The sequence below is a fragment of the Phyllostomus hastatus genome, unplaced genomic scaffold, assembly GCF_019186645.2.
Source record: "Phyllostomus hastatus isolate PE091 unplaced genomic scaffold, TTU_PhHast_1.1 phas_scaffold_193, whole genome shotgun sequence".
NCBI classification, from domain to species: Eukaryota; Metazoa; Chordata; class Mammalia; order Chiroptera; family Phyllostomidae; genus Phyllostomus; species Phyllostomus hastatus.
The window spans coordinates 12,408,257-12,433,753 of record NW_025334015.1 but is presented as its reverse complement, the minus strand read 5'-3'; the positions used below and the strand labels follow the sequence as shown (position 1 = coordinate 12,433,753).

Below are 25,497 nucleotides of genomic sequence, written 5' to 3'. Positions count from 1 at the left end.
TGTTCAGAACTGCAGGGCGGCGACCGTTGGGACAGCTGGGGACTAAGTCCTCTGTCCCCGGCAGAGCCGTGCAGTTGGAGCCCAGCCCTCTGCGCAGCTGTGGCCCTGAGCACCCCAAGTCTGTCCCTGCCCTGGAGCAGAGGGGGCGGCAGGAGGCGATTTTGGACTCGTCCCTCCCAGGGTCATGGCAGGAGCTGGCTGGGGGGATGGAACCTTTTGGGGACACCTGGAGAGTCTGCTGCTCACATCTCACTCCACCAGTCTTCTTTCCCCCATTGGATTCCCCCTCTCACCAAAAAAGTGCTCTCGTGGGGATCCTTCCAGAGCCTGAAACCACTCATTCAGGCACAGGATCCAGGGTAAACCAGGGGGCAAGGACTGCCCCCCACCCCGTTTCCCTTAGCTCTTCTCTCTTCTCCTCTTGGTTCCTTGCTCAGCTTCCTCCTGCCACTCTCTTCTCTCATCCCTTCACCCTCCCACTCCCCTACCCACTGCTCCCCGTCTCTCCCAGCACCTCGGAACAGGAGTGGTGGTGGGGGGGCTGGATAAACCTTTTCCAATCAACGTGACCCAAGCCAAGGTAAGAGGGTGAGCTATTTGCATCACAGAACCAGGGGCCTGGTGTGTCACCACCCGCCGGCTGTCCTCATGTAGCCCCCAGTTGCATGTTGGGTGTCGGTCCCCTCCCTGAGCCTGCAGGGCCCTGAGCGAGCCTCAGAGGGGAAGCCGGCGGGAGGCGAACTCAGTGCTGCTGTGCCCCAGCCTGTTCTCACCCAGGCTCCTGGTCCCGAGGGGCGACCACAGTGACAGCGAGCCTGGCTGCACGTACTCCCATGCCCACCCTGTGCCCCCGTTCTGGGCGAGGAGGGCATCACTAATTTCTGAGATCACAGCCTTTCATGTAAAACAGGGAGGAAGCAATCAGGAGGAATGGAGAAAAGACACAAAGATCTCTGTAATCTTGTCAAAGTCAATTGGGAAAATCAATGTGCTTATGTGACGAGACTTGCTTAAGGCGTTCCTCTTGGATCCCAAGGAGGCGTCCAGAACGACCTGCTGGGCGAGACCTCCCCGAAGCCAGTGGACCGGAGGGTGTGGGTGGGCTCAGGCGCCCCCCACCGCCTCTCTTCACAGCCCCCGCTCCCCCTTCTTCCCCAAGCCATCCAGTGGGGCTCCCTGCAGGCCTGGAGGGAGCCGGATCCACTCTGAGGCGTTCTCAGGACCTTTGGCTGATCAGAAGGCCACGAGGCAGGTGACAAGGACAAGTGCCCACCCGTGGGGAGCCCACCTGGCCCCCTGACGGCCCCTCTGTGGGTGGGTGGACCTGTGACCGGGATCGGCAGGGTGGGATGGAGGGGGTGGCAGGACCCCCAGGAGATCCGGAGCCCAGGGAAGCCCGCGGGGTCTCTGCTTGTTTGTCTGCTTGTTTATTTGTTAACTCTTGAGTTTAAAAAGACTTTGAAATTATAGAAAAGTTGCAAGAACAGTGCAATGAGCTGCCCTTTCCCCCTCACTGGACTCCCCGACTGCCACTCTTGTGCCCCACCCACCTGCTCACAGCCTCTCTCTGCAGGCGCACACACACCCTACTGCCGCCGTCAGCGCTGCTGTTCCGTTCTTTGGAGAGGGGTGACCCGGGGCTCAGGCCCAGGAGCCTGGTTTCTGGGGTGCCTGCTCGCCCCTGCGGGCTGGTGGAGCAGGGGCCGAGCGGAGGACAAGGCTGGGCCCTGAGCGCAGCCCCGCCCCCACCCAGCCTCCGTAACTAAGTCCTCAGCGGACCCAGTGCCGCCTCGAGGTGGGGAGAAATGGGAGGTGGCAGCTCTCTGCTCTGGTCTAGGCATTCCAGGACGCTGTGGGGGTCCCTGTGGGCTGTGCCTGCCCCCCCCTCCCCCACCGTGGGCTGTGTGCACGAGGGGTTGCCTGTGAAACTGGCATTAGGGGTCCCTTCTGGGCACGTGGTGCCTGGCATTTAGGGGTCGTGAGCAGAGAGCAGACCGCCCAGAACTGCCCACCTTATTGAGAGGAGCTGGGCCTGGCGGGCGCGGCGCCGGAGCCCAGAAAAAACGGTTTCTCTGAGTGCTTCCTCCTGCGTCTTTGTCACTTCCAGACCGACGCTGGGTCCCAGCCAACCCAGACCTGCCCTGGGGCCTCCTGGGCTGCACGACTCCAGGGATCCCCCAACCCAGTGAACAGCTAAATCGGACAGGACAGATGGATTTTCATCCTGCTTAAAAAGACTCGGTCTTTCCCAGTTTCCCGTCCCCATGTTGTTTCATTACTTGCACTGCAGGGGGCGCTGGCTTACGTCCAGCCTGAGCCTCTGGTTGCCTCTTTGGCCCATTACCTCTGCTTCTGCCTCCCGGGCTGCACTGCCTCTCTGCCTTCCCCGTCCCCCACCCACACGGCCAGCATATTTCCACTTTGAGACCATTAGCATCTCTGGTGCTGGCTGCTGCTGCTGCTTAATAGCCCATTTTGGTGGCACAGGCCACACTCTGGGCTCCTCCATCAGGTCTGGGGTGGTAGAAAGGGATGGGGTGGGGGTAGGGCCGTGGTGAGGCTGGCTGGGAGGTGAGGCCCCAGTCTGCTCACGAGAGCCCCCGAGGTCCCTCGTCCCCAGGTGTCATGTGGCGATGGTGCCCAGGCTGGAAGGAGCCCAGGGGAGCAGCTCTGCGTGTCTCCCCAGGCAGCTGGCTCACGTTCTGGAGAACCAGTGTCTGGCGCACACGCTCTGCCCCGTGCTGAGAGCATGCGTGACTCAGACTGCAGTGCCTGCCTCGGAGAAGCTCCGTCAGCGGAACGGCAGTGAGGCTGCGTCAGGGCTGCGACGGGTCCCAGGTGCCCACTGCAGAGACCCAGCTGTCCCAGAAACCCCACTCTGTCCAGGGGGACAGTTTGGGGACACAAGACTGGAATCCAGATGCTGCTCTGACTGGTTCCCTGGTTGTTTTAACTTTTTTTCCCCAGTTCTTTCTCCCTCGTTTCAGAAAAAAGGGACCCACAAGCTATTCAGACAGAGGAGTGACCCCTACTCTCTCCGGTGGGGTGGGATGGGAGCGTACGTGTGCGTAAAGGAGAGGAATCCCACCTGGCCAGCGTGCGGGGGGAGGCAGGAGGGAAGGGGTCCTCTCCTGGCCTGGGGTGGATGGGGTGGCGGGGTGTGGAGAAGGACATGGGGCCCCCACAGCAAACCAAGTGCTGCGCATGGGTGCCCGGGACACAGTGACAGCCCGTGGGCTAGTCAGGGATTGGGGGGGTCTGTGCCTCCGCAGCAGCGGCTCTGACCTGTACTGGGTGACCGCCGGGTTGGCCTTGGCAGAGCAGTGGAAGGTGACGACGTTGTCTTCCAGCACGGGCTGTGGCTCCACGGACAGGTTGACGAGTGGGGGGTCTGCGGACAGAAGAGATTCCCTTGTGGACGGGGGAGCTGTGCCCACGGCTTGGGGAGGAGCGAGGCAGGAAGACCCCAGGAGACCCCCTGGGTGACATGGAGGGTAAAGGCCAGAGGGCCCCCCACCCATGGGGATCCTCAGAGCAGCACCACTGCCGTGGTCCCCAGGAAGCTGGGGGCTTCAGCAGAGGCTCCCCCACTCCCTGGAGGTGCTGCCTCAGGTTGCCCTGGTGGCGGGGTCAGGGCTCCGTCTGTGGATTCAAAGCCTGGTGTTTAAGTGGACAGCCAGCCGAAGCATGGCTGCCTGGCTTCCGGACCACGCTGCCCACCTTCCAGCTTTTAGAGAGAACAGAACGCTTCAGAAAGGAGGGGGAGGAGGGCGTGCAAGGGGCACGAGGGGGAGTGGGGACACTGACGCCCATTTACATACAAACTGTCCTCTTTGGAAACGTCTGATTGGTATCTCTTTGTGCAAAGGTTCTGGTGCCTCCCTTCACTTCAAAGTGGCATTTACACCCTTTCATCAGCCTAATCATCTCGTCTGCATTCTGACTGGTGGTGTCGCCCAGCCCTCGCTCCCCAGGCCGGCTCGGCTCCATCCTTCAATGAGGAGAAGCTCTAAAGTGCTAAACGGTGGGAGGTGGAGGAGACAGGGAGCTGAGAGCAGGCGAGAGGCAGGGAGACCGGGAGCAGAAACGGAGAGACACACAGGGGGGTCTGCAGACCAGGGACAGGAGGCAGGCATGGAGCCGCTCACACGGGAGGGAGACTTGGAGCAGGAGAGGGAGGGAGACAGAGAGAGAGAGAGACTGAGAAGTGCAGAGGAAATAAAAAACCCCAGAGAAACACAGAGAAGCAGAGAGATGGAGAGAGACACACAGAGAGTGACATACGCCGGGAAACATAATCAGACCAAGATTTCAGACCAGATGCAGAAGGAGCAAGGGAGACACAAGCAGACAGAAACGGAAAGTGGCAGAGGGCTGGGGAAGCAGACCCAACTAACTAATGAGGAACAGAGACAAGAGAGAGGGAGAAGGAGGTGCTGAGAGACATCGAGACGGAGGGATCCACAGCAGAGAGACAGGTGGGCGTCAGCTCAGGGAACGGCTTGGAGGCAGGCAGCCCTCCTGAGCTTAGGGGGGCTGGCTTGGAACCTTCCCCCCAGGCTGGTGTCACCCAGGCCCCCGGTTCCCAGGCTTTGGTGTCCCTGGTGTCCACACTCCAGGGAGGGGCGAGGACAGCCAGTGCCCATTCCCCTTCTGTCATGGTGTAGAGGTCTGGCTGGAGTTCAGCTCCAGGTGAGTTCAGAGGGCAGCATGGCCGTGTGGCCTGGCCTGGGTGCTCTTTGGGCCCGTCCTCACCAATAAGCAGAGAAAAGTGCTGGAAGATATTAGGATTTCCCAGGGGTTCAGCCCATTTTCAGAAAAAAGCAGTAAAGAAGCCCGTTGCTCAGGGACCATTGAGAAGAACTGCTGACCCCTCTGGGTGCAGGGGAAGGTCCCCAGAAGGGGACCAGGACTCCAGCCTGCCCGGCCCGAGTTCTGCTGGCAATGGCCGACGGGGTTTCGCGCCCCTCCAGGAGTCGTAGGCCTGGCTCCCCCTGCCCTGGGGGTGCCCCAGCCAGCCAGGCCTCCCTGCCCGGCACTGGGCCTGGGGGCTGGGGCCTGGGAGGGGCCCTCGGGCTGGGGCTGCACGGCTTTCTGCAGACAGATAGCTTGTTGAGACATGGGCTCCTGAGCAGCAGGTGGCCGACTGTGCCAGGCACCTGTGCTCCTGCTTTATCCCCCAGCTCCTGATGGGGACCTCCATCCTTGAAGCATCTGCTCCTGGGATAGCCGGCTTGCCCATCTTTTCCTGAAGCATTCCCAGGGAGATCACAGGTATTCGAATGGCCTCAATCTTGCTGTTAAAAGCGTAGTTCAAGTTGTCACGAAGATGTGCATGTGTCAAGGACTGGCCATGAGAGCTCTCCTTTCACCTCCCTGGAAAGCCAGGACCCCCAGGCCCCTGCAGCCACTCCCAGCTACTGCCCGTCAAGTGAGTGCTGCCCCCTGCCCAGGACAACCAGCTTCCAGGCGGGGACGGATCAGGAGTCCCAGCCCTCCTTCTGTGCAGGGCTAGCTGGCCAAGCTGGGCGCCCTCAGCGTCTGACGGTGCCGCCCCCGGACGTGTGGAGGCCCGGGGGAAGCCTGCACCTCACTGAGGGCTGAGGAAGCATGTTCTGGAGCACAGGTGTTTGGTAATGGCCATCTGGACCTGGCTGCCGTCTTCACGTTATGAAGTCCTCCACCCACCCCACTCTTGTCTGAGGGGATGATGGTGCCAGTTTGACAAAATCTAGAAACCCAGCACAGAAACTGGGGTGGGGGGTGGGCACAGTTCTGGGAAGCCCATCCCCACCTGGGTGTCCTTTGTCAAAGGATGGGTCTTGGGGGCAGGGGGCTGGAGCACATATCTATGGGGCCCCTCCTCCACCTCGCCCCTGTCACTCTCAGTTTATCCTGCAGAAATAGTCTCTTGCAGCTCCCTGCCTCTTTGCAACATCCTCAATGCAGGCCTTTCCCACAGGGCCTCAGGAGGAGGGGCCTCCAGGAAGCATTCACGTTTCCCAGCTTCATGGAGCCTCCCTGCCTGGCCCACAGGCCCTTGCATCCCTTTCTCCGGCCCTCTCCCCTGGATGTGCAGGTATGAATTTTCAGGAGCCTACCAGGCTCCATAAATAGTTTATATCATATCCAACTATTAAGCATGATTTTAATCCTACTTGTGATGTCGGCTGCATAACACGTAGAGGGCAGCTTTGATGTAGCTGGTGGAACCGAGACCGCACCGAACAGATGTTGCAGCTGAGAGTCTGCCAGTGTTCCCGTCAGCAGCGGGGGTGCGCGCGTGTGTTCAGGGGAAGCGCTACGTGGAGGAGGGGGCGGGAAACAGAGAAATTCCGTGACTTAGTGATTTTGTAGCACATCCATTTGCAGCTTGGCAGCTGGAGGCAGAGTCCAGATGTGGCGAGGTTTGGGGGGGCGAAGTTTTCTCTCCTGTGACTCAATCTGGGGCTGTGTCTTCCGTTGGGCAACATATAAAGACCAAGGAAAACAAACGACAAATGTGCTTTTGCTGAGTGTGGGTGCTTCTCGGTTGGCGGGGAAAACGAGCAGGTTTGCAAAGGTGGCTCTGACCCCCCACCCATGGTGGGGTCAGAACGGCGGGGCGCTCGCTGAGCGAACAGGTGAGCAAGTGGAGGGAGGAAGAGGGGCGGTGTGGGTGGAGAGAGCCTGTGTTTCTGCTTGGCATGAACATGCAAAATGCCTTGCGGGAGAGGACGAGTGGATGGAGACCTCTTCCCTGTTGGGGCTGGGGGTTGCCTTGGAGGAGGCAGCCCCACACCCCTGACTGCATGGCTACAGCAGCTGACAGGCGGAAGGGGCTTGTCCCACGCCAGGCATGGTGCCAAGGCGACGCCCTGAAAGATTTAAGGTGACCTCATGGCAATCCTATGAGGGAAACAGTGTTACCCCTGTTTACCAATGAGGAAACTGAGGCACAGAGAGGTTCAATAACCGGGGCAGCCTGGGCAGAGCCATGTCCAAACCGAGAGGGAGGCCGTGGCCTTAACCACTGTCCTGTACTTCCGTGGGTGGGTGGGGCTATGAAGCCAGACCCCTGGGTTCTAAGCCCCAGCCGGAGCTCATCCCCACGCCTCCCTCCTCATGGGGTGGAGACGTCCTTGGAAGAAAGGCAGGTGGCGCCCAGAGGCCTGGCCATGCGACGTCCTCCTCAGACGCAGGCTCTCATCTGTGCGCTCGGTAAATCGATCGTCTCATCAGAGTGCCCTGAGAGTGATGGCGTTTCATGGGTGGTGGGATGTTGTGTGGTGGCGACTCTCTGGTTGACAGGAGAGCTCCTCCTGGTGGGGTGGGTAACAGCCAGGGCCAGAAGCACTGCCGCTCGAGGGCCTCCCTGCCCGGGCCCAGGCTGCTGCTGCGGGAGCTGAGCAGGGCATTCTTCCATGCGGGGTTCGTAGCTGGCCCGTGCCTCCGACCAGCTTGGGGACTGGAGGGGAGAGGCAGGAAGGGGTGCGCAGTGGCCACAGCCAGCAGCTTGGTGGTCGGGGGCTTTTGGGTGTCTTGTGCCTCCCACCCTCATTCCTCCCAGGTTTGGCTTGTGTCTGCAGAGAGCTCTGATCCGTGGTCAGTCCTGTGGCGAGAGGGCACCTCGGACGCCATTTGGTGCAATCGGACAAGGAACTGGAGTCCCCGGATGGAGCTGCATGCTCGGGTCTGCGCGGCTCGTGGGCGGGGGGGCCTTTCTGGATGCCGGACCCCCTGAAGCCCACAGCCCCCAGCTTCCCCTCCACCGCTGGGCCTGCTGCTTGCTCTGTGTCTCAGCTGCTGCACGGAAGAAGCAGGTGGGTGTGGGGAGCCAGGAGCTGGCCTGGGGCTGGGGGAGGGGCCTCCCCCTCAGGCTGACCCTTGAACTTATACGCCCCCCCCCCGCCCCCGGGTCCTAGGCTTGGCAAGAACCCTGTAGTTCTTGGCTCTCACTGAGTGAGCAGTGAAAGAAAACCCCTCCTTGGCATGATGAAGACAGTGAAGATAGAGCCTCTCCCAGAACTCAGCAGCCATGTCTGGTATCTGCCGCGAGCCTGTCTGGAATCCCAGCCATCCCTCTGCCCTCTGGAATGTCAGTGGCATCTGCAAGGATGCAGACCCTGCGTGTGAACGTCTGCTCTGCAGGCTCTGGAGATGGGCTCAGAAAGCCCGAGGACGTAGAGCCTTGGAGAGCCATGTGGGGCAGAGTCCAGAGGCCAGGGATAAGCCAGGGATGCTGGGAAGTGTTTTCCAATGAATTGGGTTGAGAAGGAATAGCACGATAAGGAGGAAATGAACGTGAGCCTGCAGCCCCAGCCTTGTGGCTCAGCGCCTGTGACCCAGGCAGCCAGCCTCCCGTGGTGGCGCCATGATCCCCGGCGAGGGGTGGGTGGGGGGCGGGGGGCGGGTAGGTTTCAGGGAAGACCAGCTGATTTCTGGGAGCTGACAGTTTAAACCTAGCCTGGCCCAGCGCTGAGAGCGAGGCCACTGGGCACCTTGCTGAGCCCACCTCTGTTCGAGGGTACTGACAGGCACTTTGGGGGCCTGTGGGGGTCTCCGTCAGGGGACTTTTGGAATGAGATGCTGGCATGGCTTTGAAGCACCATCTCTGCTCGTAGTGGCTGTGGTAATGCACACTCGCCGAGGGCCCGGTGTTTGGAAGCATGGAGGAGGATGTACCAGCATCGGCTCTGCCCGCATTTGAAACCTACATGGCCTTGGGCAAGCTAATCAGCCCTCGGAGGCCTCAGTTTCCCCGGACAGGGTCCACAGCTATACCTACTCCAAATGGTGGTTGTACAGATTAAATGAGGTAATACATGTGAAGGATGGACTGCCTCTTCTTCCTCTTCCCTCCTTGAGGGACCCTCCCAGGAGGGGCGCCCTCCAGAGATGCTGGTGCTACTCTCCAAGTCTCGAACCCTGAACAGCTCCCAGCATCTCTGCTGTGGCCTCCCCTCCCAGGGAGTGTGTGGGGTGAGCTGGCAAGGCCAGTGGGTCCTGGGGCTGCCCAGGGGCTGCCCAGGGTATTTATTGGTGTGGAAGTTCCACCTGACACAGGTGTAGGGAAGAGGCTTAAACACATTGTTTGCCAAGAAAGCTCATCTGAGATGTTTTCACTTCGTGTGACAATAAGGACACGCTGGCCCTTTGGGTGCCCACGAACACAAATGTGGCCAGTCCCCGGAGCTGTCTGACCCCGTGCCTGCCTCAGGTGCCCTGCAGGGAGGGAGTCTGAAGGAGCAGGGTGGGGCCCGGGGAGCTGGTCGGCCAGGCCGAGTCCCTTCCAACACCTGAGCTCCAGGCAGGGGTGCTGGTTGGTGGCGTCGTCCTCCCCGGCCCAGGCCCGGTGGATACTCACGCTGGACATCGATGGTGACCGAGGTCTCCTTCCCTCCGGGGACGGCTTTGTTGGTGGCCCGGCACACAATGCTCTGCCCGTTCTCCACGTCTCCGGGGGAGATGAAGAGGGTGCTCACGATGCTCTCACGCTTGCCGTCACGAAGCAGGGTCTGGGGGGCGGGGCAGGGAGAGAAGGCCCTGTGTCACTCGGCTGGGTGGCCTGGGCAGCTACGGGAAGAGGGAGCCCTGTGCACGGGAGGGGGGCAGCTTGGGACCCCAGGGCGCCTGTCTCTGCACAGAGCTGGGGTTACCTTCCGCTCCCCGGTCAGGCTGAGTGCTGGGCTGCAGAAGAAAAGAAAGGAGAGCTTCCCATCATGGGTGAACATCAACCTGGACTTGCTGACTGCACATTACAAAGAAAACGAGGCTGCAGTCCCATGGACTGTGGTGATCTCCATCTGTCTGCCTTTCATGGCGGAGGGGTCCGCTGGGTCTGCACGGAGCTCTGAGACGTGGGCAACGGGCAGCAACAGAATTTGGGGGGTGTGGCTTGGGGCATGGGGTGAGGGTGGGCTGGGGGCGATGTGGGCAGAGTCCTTGCACACAGACTCTTTTTTACTGCTTCTTCTACGTAAACCCTTTCAACTTGTCGGACCATTTCGCTTCCTGGCCTCACTGTCGCCCTGACCAGGTTATGGGTAGCACAGATGCCATCATCTTCCACATGACAGGTGAGCAAACAGGGGAGACCAAGAGAGGCTTAGGGCTTGACCAAATTTACACCTCAAGGTGGAGGTGCAATAAGCCAGAGGGTCCTGTTGTGGGTTCAATCATGTCCCTGCCCAGATTCATGTCCCTCTGGAACCTCAGCACGGGACCTCGTTTGGGAATAGGGCCCTCGCAGATTAGTGAAGTAATTAGTAATTTGTTGATAATCTGCAGACAAGATTATCCTGGATTTAGAATGGGCCCCAAATCCCATGACCGGCGTCCTTACGAGTAGAGGAGACAGGAGAGACTCCTGGGAAGGAGGGGGTGGAGACTGGAGGGATGCCACCGCCAGCCAGGGCATGCAGCCGGGAGCCTCCCCGAGCTGGGAGAGGCCAGGGGCGGTCTCCCTAGGCCGTTGGAGGGAGCACGGTCCTGTCAAATCTGTCAGCGCAGACTTCTGGCCTCCACAGCTGAGAGACAATGCATTTCAGTCGTTTCAAGCCTCAGGTGGAGCGCTGGGTTAGGGGGCCCCAGGAAACTCATGCGGGTCCTGGGCCTTCGGCCCCCATCTTCCATTCCTGTTCCCACGGTGCCATGAGGTCATTCTGCAGCTAGTCCCACCATCGTTGCTGCACCCCCTCCCTCACCTGCACCCCTTTTCAGTTCCCTCCGAATCAGTTTGGTGCTCTGGAAGCTGAGCCCACCCATGGCCCACTAAGGTGGGTGTGTGCTGAGGAGGGGTGCTGGGCAGGAGGGCCACTCCCAAGGTGGGACTGTTGGCTCTGGGGGACTGCTGATGCTGGGAAGGGTCTTAGCTCCTTCCAGAAAATGGGTTTCCGGCGCTGTCTTATTTTGCCAGGATCAGAGCCAGGGAATAGAATAATAGTCTTTACTTCCTCAGAACCTTCCGTAAAATAATCACAGCATTGTCTCTAATCTCGCCAGATTCCGGAAGGAAGGGCATATTATCTCTGTTTAGCAGAAGAGAAAACCGAGTTCTAAGCGAGCCAGGAACTCGCTGGGCAGGGCTGGGGTTTGCACTTGAGAATAGTGACTGTTAGCCATGGCCCTCCCCCTGCAGCTCCCTGAGAGCCAGAAGGCGGTTGGCATGACCTCCACTTAAAGGTGGCAACAGTGAGAGAACCCCTGTGTAACCTTCAAGGTCACTGGGCGGCGAGCAGCACCACAGAGGCTGTGGGGACCGCTCTCTGGGTCCGCAGGTCAGCCTCGTCCTTCTCAGCTGGGGCGAAGCTTGTGGCCTCCAGCCCTGGACCGTGACCCGAGGCTCTGCCCAGATCAGCCCGTCCTGCGCAGACAAAGCCAGGCTCGGAGATGCTGGAAGGATTCAGAGAGCAGGACAGCCGTCCTCACTGTTTCTTCCAGACGCCTGAACACTGCCTGGGCCTGGGCGGGTGCTGGTGGCTCCAGGCCTCATGGCACATCTGTGCTTGGGAATCACCAGGTGGTGGCCTCAGCCCTGGGCAGAGGGGTCCTCGGAGAGGGGTTGGGGACAGGGATGTGGCCAGTCTGAGTCAGCCTCGGGACAGTCGGGGCAGCCAGGGGATTAGGCTCAGGGCCACGGTGAGGAACTGGAGAGAGGCCAGTAGAGGGACCTGCCAGGGGCCTGGGGAGCGAGGGAGGGAGTGAGGGACAGGTGCAGGGGTTGAGCCCCAGCCCTGATAGCAGCAGGCGGGCTGGGACTTGGCTGCGGCTGCGGATTGGCCCTGCTTATAAATAGCCAGGCAATAAGAACAGTTTCCTGGATGAAAGTGAGACCTGGGGTGGGTATGTCTATGTGGGGGGAGAAGGGAGAGTCAGTGCTATTCCCACCCCCCCATTGTTTACTTTTCCGTTGTGCTAACAAGGGACATTTAAATACGTTTGACTGGGCCGGGAGCCCTTCCACGATCTGCTCTTGCGGGGGGAAGGGCAGGGCCATCAGGGTGCTGGTGGGCGAGGAACCAGGAGCCCCCGCGCTCCTAATTAGGCCCTTGGATTGCCTCCCCACTGCCCTCCCCCCAACCCAGGCTGCTTCTCCGCCTCAGAACGATGATTAATGACATATTTACTGTGTCCGGGCGTGTGCTTTTCTGGGAAATAAAAATTCTGGTTCAAGTTGTTTGTTCCACCTAATTAGCAGAAAGGGAGATGCGTTCATTGAACTGGGGGGGGGCGCGAGGCAGGCGGGTTCTGGGCGAGGCTCCCAACTCTGGGGCCCCCCCCCCCCCCGGAGGGGCCGGCCCGTGGGGTGGCGGGGTCTGGCCTCCATCCACCAGGCCCTCATTATCTCCCTCCCTCATTCCTTTCTAATCTTCTCACCTCCCCTTTCCGCTTCCTCTTCTCCATCCTTCCTCTCTTACGCACCTTCCCTTTACTCATATGCAAATGAACCTTTGCCCTGCGTGGCCTTGAAGGTTCCGGGAGGTCAAACATTCTACTGTTTGCTGATTCTGGTCACGGCCCCACTTCACCTTCCCTCCCAGCTCCTTCCCTCCACTGAACTTGGCCCCGGGGACTTGCTGTGGGCCCCAGCCCCCACCTCCTTTTCAGAAACCTTCGTTGGTATGCAGGTCAGCTCATCCAGTGAATCGTCAATGGTGGGCCTTTCCTTTCTGGGGCCACCACTTCCAAGGCCTGGGGCAGCACTCCCTCTGGCTTGGTGGCTCCAGCGGTGCTGCCACATCCCAGCCCAGGCTGCCCAGGTGACCCTGTGGGCAGCTCTTGGGGATGCAGTGGGACTGGCCCATCTGTGTGTCAGGTGTGGACTGGGGCGGGGCGTACAGGAGACACGGGCACAGGGGTGAGTGCTCCAGAGCAGTGGCCTTCACAGATGGGCTTCCTCCCACTGCCTCCGTCCAAGGAGCTTTGGGACTGCCCCAGTGGCTGCCCTGGTGCTGCTTCCTGTCTGTGCCCCACCCCCAAGGGCAGGCACTTGGCTCCCAGGTGGCAGTGGCCCTGGAGGCTGGGCCGCCCAGGGACAGAATGCACCCTGGGTGCCGCTGCCCAGTGCGGCAGCAGTGGCCACTCTGAGCTGTCCCTGAGGCCTCCACTGGGAGGTGGAGAGCCAGGCTGAGCCCAGGACACCAGAGGTCTGGTGATGCCTGCTGGGGACCCCAGGTGATGCGGAGAGAGGTTTGGAGGGAATGCAGGGGGTGGGACCCCAGTCCCCCAGCTAAATAGGGGGATGCTCACTGATATGCAAATAGCCTCCAGAGGCCTTGAGTGAGACCCAATTGCCTGGCAACAAGGCTTCCCTTCCTCCCTTCCTCGCTCAGCTCCCTCTCCCACTGTCTGTTTTTTAATCATCTCTCTGCTCCCCTTGTTACAGCTGCCTGGGGAATCCTCTAGGGCTGGTTGTCATGCCGTGGCTTGAATAGGGATGCGAGGGAAGGTGAGACCGGCGTAGGGCCAGCTGCCCAGACCCTGCATCAGCAGGGACCCTAATCCTTGTGCCCTGGGGCCAGGAGTGGCACCCTTCACAGAGAAAGCCGCAGGCACCCGTAGGGACTCTAGGCCCCTAAGATAGCCAGATGGTGTGGGGGGTGCTGGGGTGACTGGTGGGGAGAAAGAGCTAGGCTCCGGCGAGGGGGTGGTAATCCAGGGCCCAGTGAGACCCGCGGTCCTGGCGGTGGGCAGCCCGTTGGACAGGCCGCTGGAGGAAGCAGAGAAGCAGGGCTGGAGGGTAAGGGCCTTCCGAGTGGATACGCGCACCCGGCTGTGCTGAGACTCGGCCCCTTTCCAGCGGCCAGGCCTCGTTCCTGCATCTGGCAGCTGTGAGCCAAGCAGCGGGTGGAGCAGGACCTGGCTCCCTGGGGAGACGGCTCTCCGGGCTCAGCCCCTACAGTCTTCCCTCTGCTGCCACAGCCTGCCCTGCCTCTCCCGGTGTGTGTGTGAGTCTGGTGCCAGAGGACACGGGCCATACAGAGAAGATGGCCCCAGTCTGGGGGTGTCCAGCAGGAGGACTTGGAGAGAGGCCTTGCTCTGGGCTCTCCGGGCTCCAGTGCTTCTGCACCCAGACGCCTGCTGGGAGCCCTGGGTGCTCACCCAGGCTGGGTGCTCTGGTGGCCGTGTGAGGACGGGGAGTCTGTGCCGGGGTTCTCCTCCCAGGTCAAGGGGTCTTGGCCCTCCTCCGAGATGCCATCCTCCGTCCTACCAGCTCATGCGTCCCCTGCTGGCCACATGGTGAAATAGCAGAATGAGTGTTCCCTGCACGCAGTTGTGCGACCTCCTGGGAGAGCAGGGCTGGGTGAGGCAGGCCCGGGAAGAGGGACCCCATAATGGCAGCTAATGTGTGTGGAGCTCTGAATCTATGCCAGGCCCTTTACCGAGTGCTTTTGGACGTGGTTGCCTTTGAGTATCCCAGCAGTCCGTACAGGTGTCTGTGGTTATCACTGTGCCATTTTGCAGCCGGGGAAACTGAGGCAGAGAGCTTCAGTTACCATAACAGGGGATGGAACTCGGGTCGAACCCAGGTCTTAGGGCCACCAGGCCTGCTCTATACAACGCTGACTGTCTCCTGTGGGACATGTGGGTGGTGGTGAGGGGCTGGGGGGCGGTTGCCGCCTGTGAGGATCAAGGGAGGTCAGGCAGCGACCCAATGGCCACGCTTCCTGTGCGCTCGCTCTGCCAGACCCCTTCTCATGCAAGCCTCGCAGGCCTCTGCTGAGGCAGGTGCCACTGCTCCCATTGTACAGATGGGGACACTGAGGTGCACACGGTGAGGCAGCTTGCCCACGGTCATGGAGTTAGAAGGTGGCAAAGCTAGGCTCAAATTGAGGCTGCCCAGCTCCCAGGCCCATTGGCATAGCAACCCACCCACCGTGGCAACCATACTGAGGCTTCAGACCTGGGCAGCTAGGGATGCCCTGCGTGGCCTCTCCCGGGACCTGGCCCCCCTGGCTGTGTGCGCTCGCTCTCCCAACCTCTGTCTCTGGATCGGTCACTCGTGTCCAGCCACCCCCCACGCACGGCCTGTCAGGGTGGCTCTGCCTTTGGGACTCAGAGATGCTGTGGGAGTGGCCCCCCGCAGTCCTGGGGGCTCGGGGGCAGTGGGGTGGGGGCCTGGACAACCCTGCTGGGCCACCCACCCTTCTCCACGTGCTCCAGGTTGCAAGTCTCTAGCTTGTTGGAGCTGGCGGACGCTAGTTAGGGGTGGAGTCCTGTCCCCCCTTGAATTCACGTGGCAGAACCCTGGTTCCTCAGTGTGAGCGTGTGTGGAGACACGGTCTTTAAGGAGGTAGGTAAGGTTAAGTGAGGTCATCAGGGCGAGGCCCTAGTCCAGTAGGACTGGTGCCCTATGAGAAGAGGAAGCAGGTTCCAGAGACCTCTCCCCGGCACACACAGAGGGAGGGGGCCACGTGAGAGCACAGCCAGAAGGTGTCATCTGCAAGTCAGGAAGGCAGGTCTCACCGAAACCAGCCTCGGCCGGCACCGTGATCCCGGACTCCCAGCCTCCAGATCGGTGCCTGCTGCTGAATCCCCCGTCGGTGGTGTTTTGTTTTGGCAGCCCTTCCCTGCTAATACAGAGCATCTGATCCAACCCCTCTGTTTTACAGACAAGGAAACTGAGGCCTGGGGATGACCTCCTGGGTTCACACAGAGTGGGACCGGGACCCAGGACCCTGGCTGCCCAGTGCGGTCCTTCCTGCCACAGGCCGGTAGGGGCGAGAGCAGGGTTGGGTGGGCGGAGGGTGGGGCATGACCTCCAGCTCCCGTTCGTGGCAGCACAGTGTCAGGCAAGGGGTCCAGGTGGTCCCCACACAGGTCCAGCAAGGTGACTCTGACCTTTATTTTCACCAGCTGAGGGTGTGTCCCCTGCAGGACATAAACCCTGGCGTGGGCCAGGCTGGCCCAGCCTCAGGGAGGGACTGGACAGACGCCCAGATTGGAAGGAACACCTTTTCCCTCCCCTGTCACCCTCGCCTGCAGGACGCACCGCTGAGTCATGCTTTTGTGTTTTGTGACCCTGCAGGAGGCTCCCGCCCAAGACAGGGGCGAGGGATGCCTCTCTCACCCGGCAGCTTCCCCTTGCCTGGATTTGCACGGGGAAAGGCTTTTGTCTGGGGTTCCGGCACCCAGCTCTGGGTGGGGACCTTGATCAGCAGCTCAGGGTTGACTCCTTGGGAGGGTGGGGGTCAGCTTTGGACAGGAAGGACACAGCCTCAGAAACCAGATAGGCTACCTCATTCCTCCCAGGAGGGTGAAAGCTTTGCTTTTCTTTCTAAGGACCTTGGAAGAGGTGCCAGGGTGGCAGTGGGGAGCAGGTGGTGTACCTCCAAGTCTCTGAGGCCATGAGCAGCGGGGAGAGCCGAGTGCTGTGGTGCTGCCTTGCCCAAGGCCCTGGAGTGTCTCTGAGCAGCCGCCCACCCCCCTGAGACTGGAGAGGCTCATGGTGAGGAGACCAGGGTTTCTGTCCACTTGTTGGCCGAGCAGGGTGCTCCCTCCCTGTCAGACCGCCGTGTTCTCCCTGCAGACCAGGCATCCCTGCGTCCAGGTCCCGCTCAACTTTCTTGGCTCTGAGGCCCAAAGCCCGTCTGCACCTCTAGGCACAGTCTCCTTGAGTGGAGTGTGTGGAGTGCTGTTTCAAAGTGCACCTGGGATTCCGTCATCATCCAGGTGGGGTGAGGCCAGCAGATCATGACTGAACTGCCATTGAAAGGTGGTTTGTTACCCAGGGCACCCAAAGGTGGAGGCCACACAGGGCAGCCCTCGGGCCTGTCAGGAGGCCTACAGACAGGCTGAGGGAGCAGGAGAGAAAACCAGGGTGTGAGCATTTGTTGTGGTTTTTCCTGGGGGCCCCTCTCCCCAGGCAGGGTAGGCAGTTGGCCAGGTTCTCGTCTGCTAGCTACCTGGAGGAGTTGGGGGTGGGGGGGGCAGGCCCTGGGGGTGGTGTGGGTTAGTGACCCAGTCACAGTGACCTGGCCTGCATCACAGAGGGCAGGAGGAGCGCTGGGGCCTCCGGAGAGGGGGTGGGGAGGGGATGGGCCCCCCACTGTTTGGTTTGCACATCAAAGGCGTGTTCTCAGCATGTCTCTAGGAACCAGCTGGCCCCGCAGGAAGAGCAACCCTTCCTCACAGGAAGGCCTGCAGATGTCAGAGCATCATAAAATACAGAAGACAAGCAACGTGGGTCATTCAGGGGTCAGTTCAGGGCACTTGCAGCACGCGGCTCGTCGGTCGTGCGAACGGGGAAGCAGTGCCCCTGCGGGCGGGCAGGCAGCACGGGTGGGTGCGGGGCGGGCTTCAGCGCTGCCCCCAACAGGGACACACCTGAGCGGTCCTACCTGCAGCCCTGGAGTAGTGGCCCTACCTGCAGCCCTGGAGTGGTGGCCGGACTTAGCAGGTCAAAACACAGGGCTCTCAGCTACAAATGAATTTCGGAGACGCAGTGAATAATTTTTTAATGTGAGTAGGACCCACAACTGTGCACCATACACTATTTGGGACACACTTATACTGAAGAGTTATTTGTTGTTTATCCGAAATTCAAAGGTAGCTGGGCATCCCGTATTTTACTTTATTTTATTTTTTATTTTTAGAGAGAGGGGAAGGGAGGCAGGAAGAGAGGGAGGGAAGCATTGATGTGAACATCAGTTGGTTGCCTCTCACACGAGCCCTGACCAGGGATCAAACCTGCAACCCAGGCCTGTACCCTGACCAGGAATCGAACCGGCGACCTTTCACTGTGCGGGACCATGCCCAGCCCACTGACCCACACCCGTCAGAGCAGGCCTCCCATATGTTATCTGGCAACCCTGGACCCTGGCCACTTCAGTCCTCAGTATCCCCCTCTGACACAGTTACTCCAGGGAAGAGGAAGAGAGACAGCAGCAGTCGAGAGAGACAGAGCGAGGGAAAGAGAAAGTGATGCTCAGGAAAAGAGGCAGAGAGACAAAGAGAGAATCAGAAGTGACAGAAAGGTGTGCACAGAGCAGGAGCTGCAGAGGTGGGGAGAGCGGGACTCCTCCCATGCAGGCCCCGCCCCTCCCTCAGCCGGTCTGCCCTGCCCTCCGGACTCACCTTGGAGTAGGTGGCCCCGTTGATGACCTCTCCCTTCCGCAGCCAGATGATGGAAGCCGCAGGCTTGGCGTTGTCTGCGTGGCAGGTGAGGTTGAGGGGGTCCCCTGCCCGCAGGCTGATCACGGGCCCCCCCAGGATGACGGGGTCATCGGGTGGCACTGTGGGGAGAGGAGGCGAGAGGTCACGGGGAGGGAAACTGGCCCCTGCAGCCAGGCAGGCCTGCAGAGCTGGTGGCCGCGAGGGAGCTGTGACAATAATCATCACACTTTAATAAACACATAATCCCCTTATAGTACAAATATGGTAACAGCAGCAGTAATCCTGGACATGTTCATTGCGTGTTTTTTTGCAGAGGATGTTCTTATCACTGAATCGTCCTCTGCCTACAAGGAGCCTGTGAGGGGGCAGGACAGGCGTCCTTGACCTTCTTCCCAGGAGGAGGGGCAAAGCTCCGGTGCCTAGAGAATAGCCGGAGTTTCTCTGAATTTTTAATTTTTTTTTTAAACAAAGTACCGTCCCATCTGTCATCCGGTTGAATCCTCACAACGATCTTGCTAGATAAACACGATCATTATCCCAATGACACACGTCCGGACGCTGAGGCGCAGCGGGGTTCCGGGACTTGCTCAGGGCCACACTGCCAGCGAGCGGCGGAGCCAGGGCCGGAGGCCAGGCCCCCTCTCCGGGGCAGGGGACGGGCGACTTTGCAAGACTGGGAGGGCTGTGCGGCCCCCGGCATTGCCTCAGCATTTACCCTTCCAGAACTTCCCAGCGCCCTCGCCCCAGAGTGGCACGGGGAGTGCCAGGAGGTGCGGACACCTGCCCCGGGGCCCTGCACAGAGCCTGGCGCCTGGTGGAAGGCCCACAAGTGTTCGCTCATGCTGGGGGAGTTGCCCCGTCAGCCCCATGACGACGGCGGGGTGCAGGGTGGGCCGCTGTGACAATATGTGGCCGTCACTTGGAGAAGAGGCCCAGAGAAGGGAGGTGCCTGGCTGAAGTCACACAGCCTCTCCCGATGTCAGGCGTGTGGACACGTGGAAGGCACCGGGCTTCTGATGCCGCCCGCCTGTCCCTCTGGACCAACGGTGCAAAGGGCGGGTCTCCCTCCAGACCGACTGAGCCACCCTGTTCTTCCCCGCCCAGGGAGGGACCGGGCCCGTGCCTTCTGGAGGCCTGGGAAGGGCTGACTGCACGTTTGCCAGTGAGTGGTAAGAGGGCAACTGAGTGACAAGCTAGGTTCTAGAGCAAAGGACCCCAGAGGCCAGAGATCAGTCCGCACAGGCCCTGTGAGAGTTTCCACGCCGTGGGCTGGGCACAGATGGCTGCAGCGGCCCCAGGCCCCCCCCCCCGCCCACGCAGCAGGCTCTGCCTTGTGGTTTGCCCTCCCCACACCAGGCGCATCTTCAGCCCCGGGCTCCACCCCTCCCTTCCTGCCTGGAGCAGGCGTGTGGGGAGCTGCAGCCCAGGCAGTGCCAGCCCCAGGCGTCTTCTTCCTGAGGGAACTTGAAGCCTCAGGGCCCCCAGACACCCTTGCCGGCCCAGGGCTCGGCCCAGGGTCCTGGCCTGGGGACGAAGTTTGGGTCCTCCACACCAGCCCCCACCGGTGGGTGGCCCTGGGCACAGATAGGTGGGGGACAGTGAAGCACCCACCCTGCCCACCGTGCACCCTCTCATTAGTGCCTGGGGTGCGGGTGTGGCCCGAGAGCAAAGGGAGGCTAATGAGGGCTTTCCATACATGGAGGTGGGCATTACAGTGGCTGCGGAGGGGATTTTATCTCCCCGGAATGGGCAGGCCCCTTCCGGTAGGGAGGGCTGGGGCTGGGTCTCCTGCCCCCTCCCTTCGGTGGGGACAGCCTTCTCCCCACAGGGTGTCAGGGGCAGAGGCATCCCAGCTGAGCTAGCTGAGGGCCAGGAAAATCCGAAAGAGCCACGCGGAGCTTCAGGAATAGAGGCAAGAAGCCCAGAGGTGCGGCATGGTGGACCGTGCCCTCTGTCAGAGGGTGAAGCCACAAGAGCAGTCCCTATATTGGCTTTATTTCCTCCAATATAAAATGTGAAAGTGCAATCTGGAAAGTTCTCTCCAGCACAGACATTCATTGGGTCTGAGGTAGTGGTTTTTAGTCCTGGCTGCGTATTAAAATATGGGAGAAAATTTTAAAATTGGGGCCACACCAACCAGCTAAACTCAGTTTCTGGAGGAGGGCACCAAGCAGCAGGAGATCGATCGATCTATCTATCTGAGAGAGAGAGAGGAAGAGGAGGGGGGAAGAGAGAGAGGGAAACATTGATTCGTTCCCCCCATGTACGCATCCACTGGCTGCTCCCTATGTGTGCCCTGACTGGGGATCCCACCCGAGTCCTCGGCGTACCTAGATGATGCTCTCACCCATGAGATACCCAGCCAGGGCCCAGCACCAGGAGCTTTTAAGGCTCCCAGAGGATTCCAGCGCGGGACCAAGTTTAACGAGGCAGCTCTCTCTGGGGCTTTGCTCAGGCTCCTAACTCCTGGATCACAGTGCGGAGTTTCCCCAAACTGAGGGCCGGGAGGGGCGCCGCCCGTCCTCCCTGCAGTACCGAGCTATGCTGCGAACACGGGAGTAAGGGCACGAAGACCAGGGGAGAGGGGCGCGGGACTGTGCTGTGTGAGGGCTTGGGCGCACACTCACTCACACACACAAACCTCCACCCGCAGAATGGTCCTGATTACATCTTCCCAAATAAGTGGTTATCACACCGGTTATTCGTGTAGCTACGCATTATTGATTGGCCTTCGCCTGGCTGCACAGCAGATGGGTGGGGGTGGGGTGCAGATGGGGCTGGGTGTGTGGGGTGGGTGGGAGGATGTTTGGGGGCCCAGAGGCTGAATAGAAATCAACAGTCGCCCTCGCAGCTGCAGCTCTCGTGTAAAGAGGGGAGGACTCATTACCTCTCTATTCAGAGGGGCCCAGAGCTGAGGCGCCAGGAGGGGAGAGAGTCTGGCGCAGCCCGAGCCTGGACATGCATTATTCATGCAGCCCCCTCACGGGATTGGCTATTATCCCGAACCACGATAGAGTTTGGTCTCCTAATTTTTAATCACAGGGAAGGTGGAAACGTTAGCCTTTTGTGATTAATCTGGAGATAAAAATAGTTGACTGTGTTGGCGTTGGGCTTGTTGTCAGTCGGGAAGAAGGTGTTAACTGTTGGGTGACTGAGGCCCAGGGCACCCCCCGTGGGTCCCAGGGACAAGTGGGTGCCCGGGGCTGGGAGCCGGGCTGGGGAGGCCGCCATGCAGGCCCAGACGGGCGGCATGAGGGAGAGCCCCATCTGGCTGGCTCCGAGGCGTGTCCTGACATGGCAGGTCATGTGAGCTGAGGCTCCTCAACTCACCGCGGGGGTGGCTGGCTGTGGGTGGTTGGCTTTGTTGTCACCCAGATTCGGGCAGGTGGCTGGGGGTCTCCTGCTCTACCCTGCCTCCCACCGGCCCCGAGGACAGCCACCCACGGGTGGGCAACATGGGGCCCCCATCTCTCTCCTGTGTGCCGACTTTCTCCCAGCTCTGCTGTCAAGAGCAAGGGGCCCCTGTGGGGAGGTGGGCGGGGGGGGGACACAGTCCAGTTCTGTACTCACAGAGAGGACACGGAGGCCAGAGAGCACGAGGGGCTGCCCTGAGTTACTGTGAGGGAGGGCAGGGAGGGGAGGGCCTGGGGCTGGGGGTGCACCCTGACACTGGTGGAGGTAGAGCTGTTGTAGTTTGATGCTCTGAGGTCCTTCATGCGTTTTACAGAGACAAGAGATTCCGTGGCTCAATGTGCGTGGAACCACTGACTGTACCCATTGCCACCTGTAAGATGTGCTCCCTTAAGGATGCGCAGCATCCCTTTGAGCCCTTCCGCCCCTTGGGCCGCGTCCTGCCCTTGATCCCAGTGCAGGGGCAGCTCTGCCTACGCCTGTGGCATCCAGGCCCCTCAGTCTAAGTGTCAGAAGGCCAGGGAGCAGGGGCCGAGCCGCCGGCGGGTGCTTGAGAACCGTCTGCTGTGGGAATGGACACGCGGCATTTGCAGTCCAGACCCTCGCCTTGCTCACTTTAGTCCTCTGCCCAGGTTCTGAGACGCCTGGAATCCCAGCAGCCTCTATTCCTCACGCACATAGACACGCCACCTATTGGCCAAAGTGGAGAAGCACAGAATGTAAAGACAGGACTGGGGATGAGACCGCGTTTAGGGATCTGCCTCCCAGGACAGCTCAGCATTAATTCAGAAACTTCACATGGAGTGCCCACTCTGTGCCAGGTCCTGTGTGAGGCATGGGAACACAAAGCTCCTGCCTGCGTGGAGTTTATATTCCAGCGAAGAGATGGGCACTAATGACTCCATGCATAATGTATTTTGGGGTATTGGTGAGTGCTCAGGAGCCAAGACTGGGTGGGGCATAGAGAGATCCTGGGTGGGTCTCCGGGGCTCTCTTCCACTTTTCTCCATGTGCTCCAGCTGTCGCTTTCCGTCTCCCCACCAGCCGTGGCGACTGCTCCCCCAGGGCCGGCTCTCCCCCACGCTGCCTGTGGAGAAGCACATCGCTTTCCGACGGACCCCCGACCACGGCAGGCTGATGGACCCCAGACACGTGTGTTCGCTGTGGTGGGGACTGGCACCTCCAGGGAATGACAGCTTGTTCTGGACTCCATCCCCTTTGCCCCGCCTTGTCACACACCCTCGTGCATTCTCCAAGTGCCCTCAAACGTGCCAGTCTCTCGGTCCATCCCAGAGTCCTCCTGGCTCAGGCCCTCATCTTTGCCTCTTCTTCTTGGTTAACCCTCACCCGAGGTTACGTTTTTACTGGTATTAGAGAGAGAAGAAGGGAGAAAGAGATAGAGAAAGACCTACGGGAGAAACAGATCAGTTGCCTCTCGTTCGTGTCCCCGACCAGGGATTGAGCCTGCAACCCAGGTACATCCCCCGACTGGGATCGAACTCGCAACATCTGGGTGTGTGGGATGACGCTCTGACCAACCGAGCCACCCGGCCAGGGTGGCCCTCATCATTTCTTGCTTGGATTATGCTACCTGATGCTCTCTCCCTCCTGCGTCCACTCCGCACTGTCCCAGAGTGGCCGGCACAGACGACTGGTCACTCACCCGTCTCCGCCCGAGTTCACTCACTCCCTGTTTGCTGAGTGTCTGACAGCCCTTCATCTGGCATCTTTCTCGGAGCATCGCCGCCTGGACGAAATCTGACCTCCTTGGCTCCTGTCAGCCTCTCCAGTCCCATTTTTCATCACTTTAACTCGAATTCTCCTTGTGGATGAGAATTACCTACGTGGACTAAGCTGCTCTTCCCCAGTTGTCCTTTTCCATTTGTTTAGCTGACCTGAAGGCTGGGCAGCATGGGTTCAAATCCTGGCTCCCACCTTTATTAGTTTGTGGCCTCGGGCAAGTTGCTTGGCTTCTCTGTGCCTCAGCTCCCTCATTTGTAAAATAGGGGAGAGAATAAAATCAGATGTGCTGCTTAGCTGCCAGAGTCAAGTGAGAGGTGATGTGGGAAAACACCACAAATGGTCCAGTGTCGTACTGATGTTGTACGTTATTGGTTCTGTGAGCAGACGGCGTTTTTCATCCCTTGAAAGATTATGGACAGAGTGCCTGGGGCGCAGAAGTCTGGTGTGCTCTCTCCTTGGGAAAGTAGGAGTTTCTCTCTCTTTTTCTTCTGCCCTGTCCTCTCCAGGCTCCCCAAGGGCGGTGCCGCGCTGTCCTGCCTGGCGTGGCTTCTCCTCCCTCCAGTCCCCCCACGGCCTGTGCCCACGAGAGTGGGGCCTTTGCTGCGGAGGCAGTGGGTGAGCCCAGCTGACTCCACGTGGCGCAACAGAGATGAGCCGTCTCAGCCGAGCTCAGCCACCTGCTGACTCAGAGTCATGCGTGGGCTGGTTTACTAGGCAGCAACCTTAACTGATGAACTCAGCAGTAACCTGCCACCTGGGGACCACCCACACGTCTGGCTCCTGTCACTACAGTCTCAGACCAGGCCCGAGGCGTGAACTCTCTCTCCATTCCGCTCTGATCCTTTCTCCCTCCAGCATGGCCAGGTGACTGTTCTGGAAGCTCAGTCTCTGCTGCTGAGCATGTTCACTGGCTCCTGGCCACTCTGGGCCAAAAACCAGCTCCTTGGCACGGACGGCATTTGAGGGTCTCTGCAGAGAGGCCTTCCTTCTCTCTCCAGCTCCTTCTCTGATGCCTGAGCTGGGCTGGCCGGCTCACCTCCCCCTAAGGAGAGCCTGTCCTTTTAGAACCACGTGCGTTTGCCTGGGGCGTTCCCTCTGCAGGGGATGTCCCGACCCCGAGTCTTAATTGGCTGGAATCCCATCGCTTCTTCCACCGGTTCAAAGGCTGCCTTTGCCTCGTGAACTCTTGGTCACTCTCTGAGATGGTTGCCTCCTCCAGAAAGCCCTCTCTCAGTGTCAGCCCCTGTGGTCCCTCATCCAGTCTCTGCTCTGCCCTGAGACTCTGTGCCACTTCCCTGAGCTCTCGGGGCCCGGCTGCCGCTGCTGTCAGCTGCCCCGGGAGCGTGAGTCCCTGGAGGCCTGGCCCCTTCCAGGTTCTTCTTTCCGCATTGGCTTGTAGCATGGCATCCAGCCCGCAGTGAGTGCTTCATGCATACTTGCTGCCTGGCGCCTTGCCCAAACTGCCGAGTCGGAAACCACGCTCACCAGGTGCCCCAACCCTGCGCCGGGCTCTCTACGAGGCACTCAGCACAGCCCGGTGGCCGGATCTGGAGCCGGCTGCAGGTTCCCTGCACTCCAGACGAGGGGGGGCGGGGGCGAGGCCTCTTTGCGTTTCCCCACCACCTGGCATGTCCAGTTCCTTGGACGTGGTAGTAAAAACCCCAACAGCAACAATATAAGTAATAGTTGACATTGGTCCAGGGCTGACAAGACTTCTAGAACCTTCAGTGCTGTAAACATCACCACTATCTAACCCTCACAACAACCCTGTGGAAGGTGGATACGATGACCCTGGATAGCTCGGAGATGAGGAGACTGAGGCACCACGTGGCTGAGTCACTCATGCAGGCAGAGCGCATAGGAGGTCACCTGCTTCCATCCTCGACCTGTGGCCCCGCCTCGGCCTCCCCGGACGTCACGGTTGGTGGCTGGTCGGTGGCCGGCCTGGAAGCCGTGACAAACCAGCACGGTGACGGTGACAGTGATGGTGACAGTGATACGGAGGAAGCAGAGACAGGAGGGGCAGGAGGAGGAGGGGCCAAGGTGATGAGGTGAGGGTGGGGGCGGGGGGCGGATGCCGTCAGGGACAAAGTCACTGGTTTCCCCCTCAAATGAGGAAGGACGAGCGTTCTGCTTATTCCAGATTAGACCTTGGGAGAGGGTCTGAGCCAACTTATCAGTGAGGAGCTGTTTGTGAGAAGGATGTTTCATTAATACGGAGCAGACAAACACATCGCAGGGTGTGTG

General features: G+C 60.2%; 2 protein-coding genes across 10 annotated transcripts in view; one reads left to right on the top strand and one right to left on the bottom strand.

The window, feature by feature from the left end:
• The window catches only part of KIRREL3 (kirre like nephrin family adhesion molecule 3), a 502,887-nt gene that overhangs the window by 24,282 nt on the left and 453,108 nt on the right, over positions 1–25,497 (bottom strand). For 2 of the 4 annotated variants that reach the window (XM_045860273.1, XM_045860274.1), the window contains exons 6-8: positions 18,058–18,215; positions 9,347–9,497; positions 3,286–3,391 (exon numbers count right to left, since the gene is read on the bottom strand). In XM_045860273.1, coding sequence (XP_045716229.1) covers positions 3,286–3,391; positions 9,347–9,497; positions 18,058–18,215 — 415 coding nt within the window. Of the gene's footprint in view, positions 1–3,285; positions 3,392–9,346; positions 9,498–12,577; positions 12,757–18,057; positions 18,216–25,497 lie in introns of those variants that run through there. The other 2 variants (XM_045860275.1, XM_045860276.1) reach the window with 2 other exon arrangements.
• LOC123832559 overlaps positions 13,005–25,497 on the top strand; it is a 28,186-nt gene continuing 15,693 nt past the window's right edge. Inside the window, exons 1-6 of one of the 6 annotated variants that reach the window (XR_006788088.1) lie at positions 13,005–13,155; positions 15,594–15,695; positions 16,264–16,429; positions 17,064–17,178; positions 18,100–18,142; positions 22,552–23,534. Coding sequence is in view for 1 of the 6 variants with exons in the window: in XM_045860278.1 (XP_045716234.1) it covers positions 16,427–16,429; positions 16,511–16,653; positions 18,100–18,142 (189 nt within the window). In the remaining 5 variants the exon portion in view is untranslated. Of the gene's footprint in view, positions 13,156–15,593; positions 15,696–16,263; positions 16,654–17,063; positions 17,179–18,099; positions 18,143–22,551; positions 23,535–25,497 lie in introns of those variants that run through there. The other 5 variants (XR_006788084.1, XR_006788086.1, XR_006788085.1 and 2 more) reach the window with 5 other exon arrangements.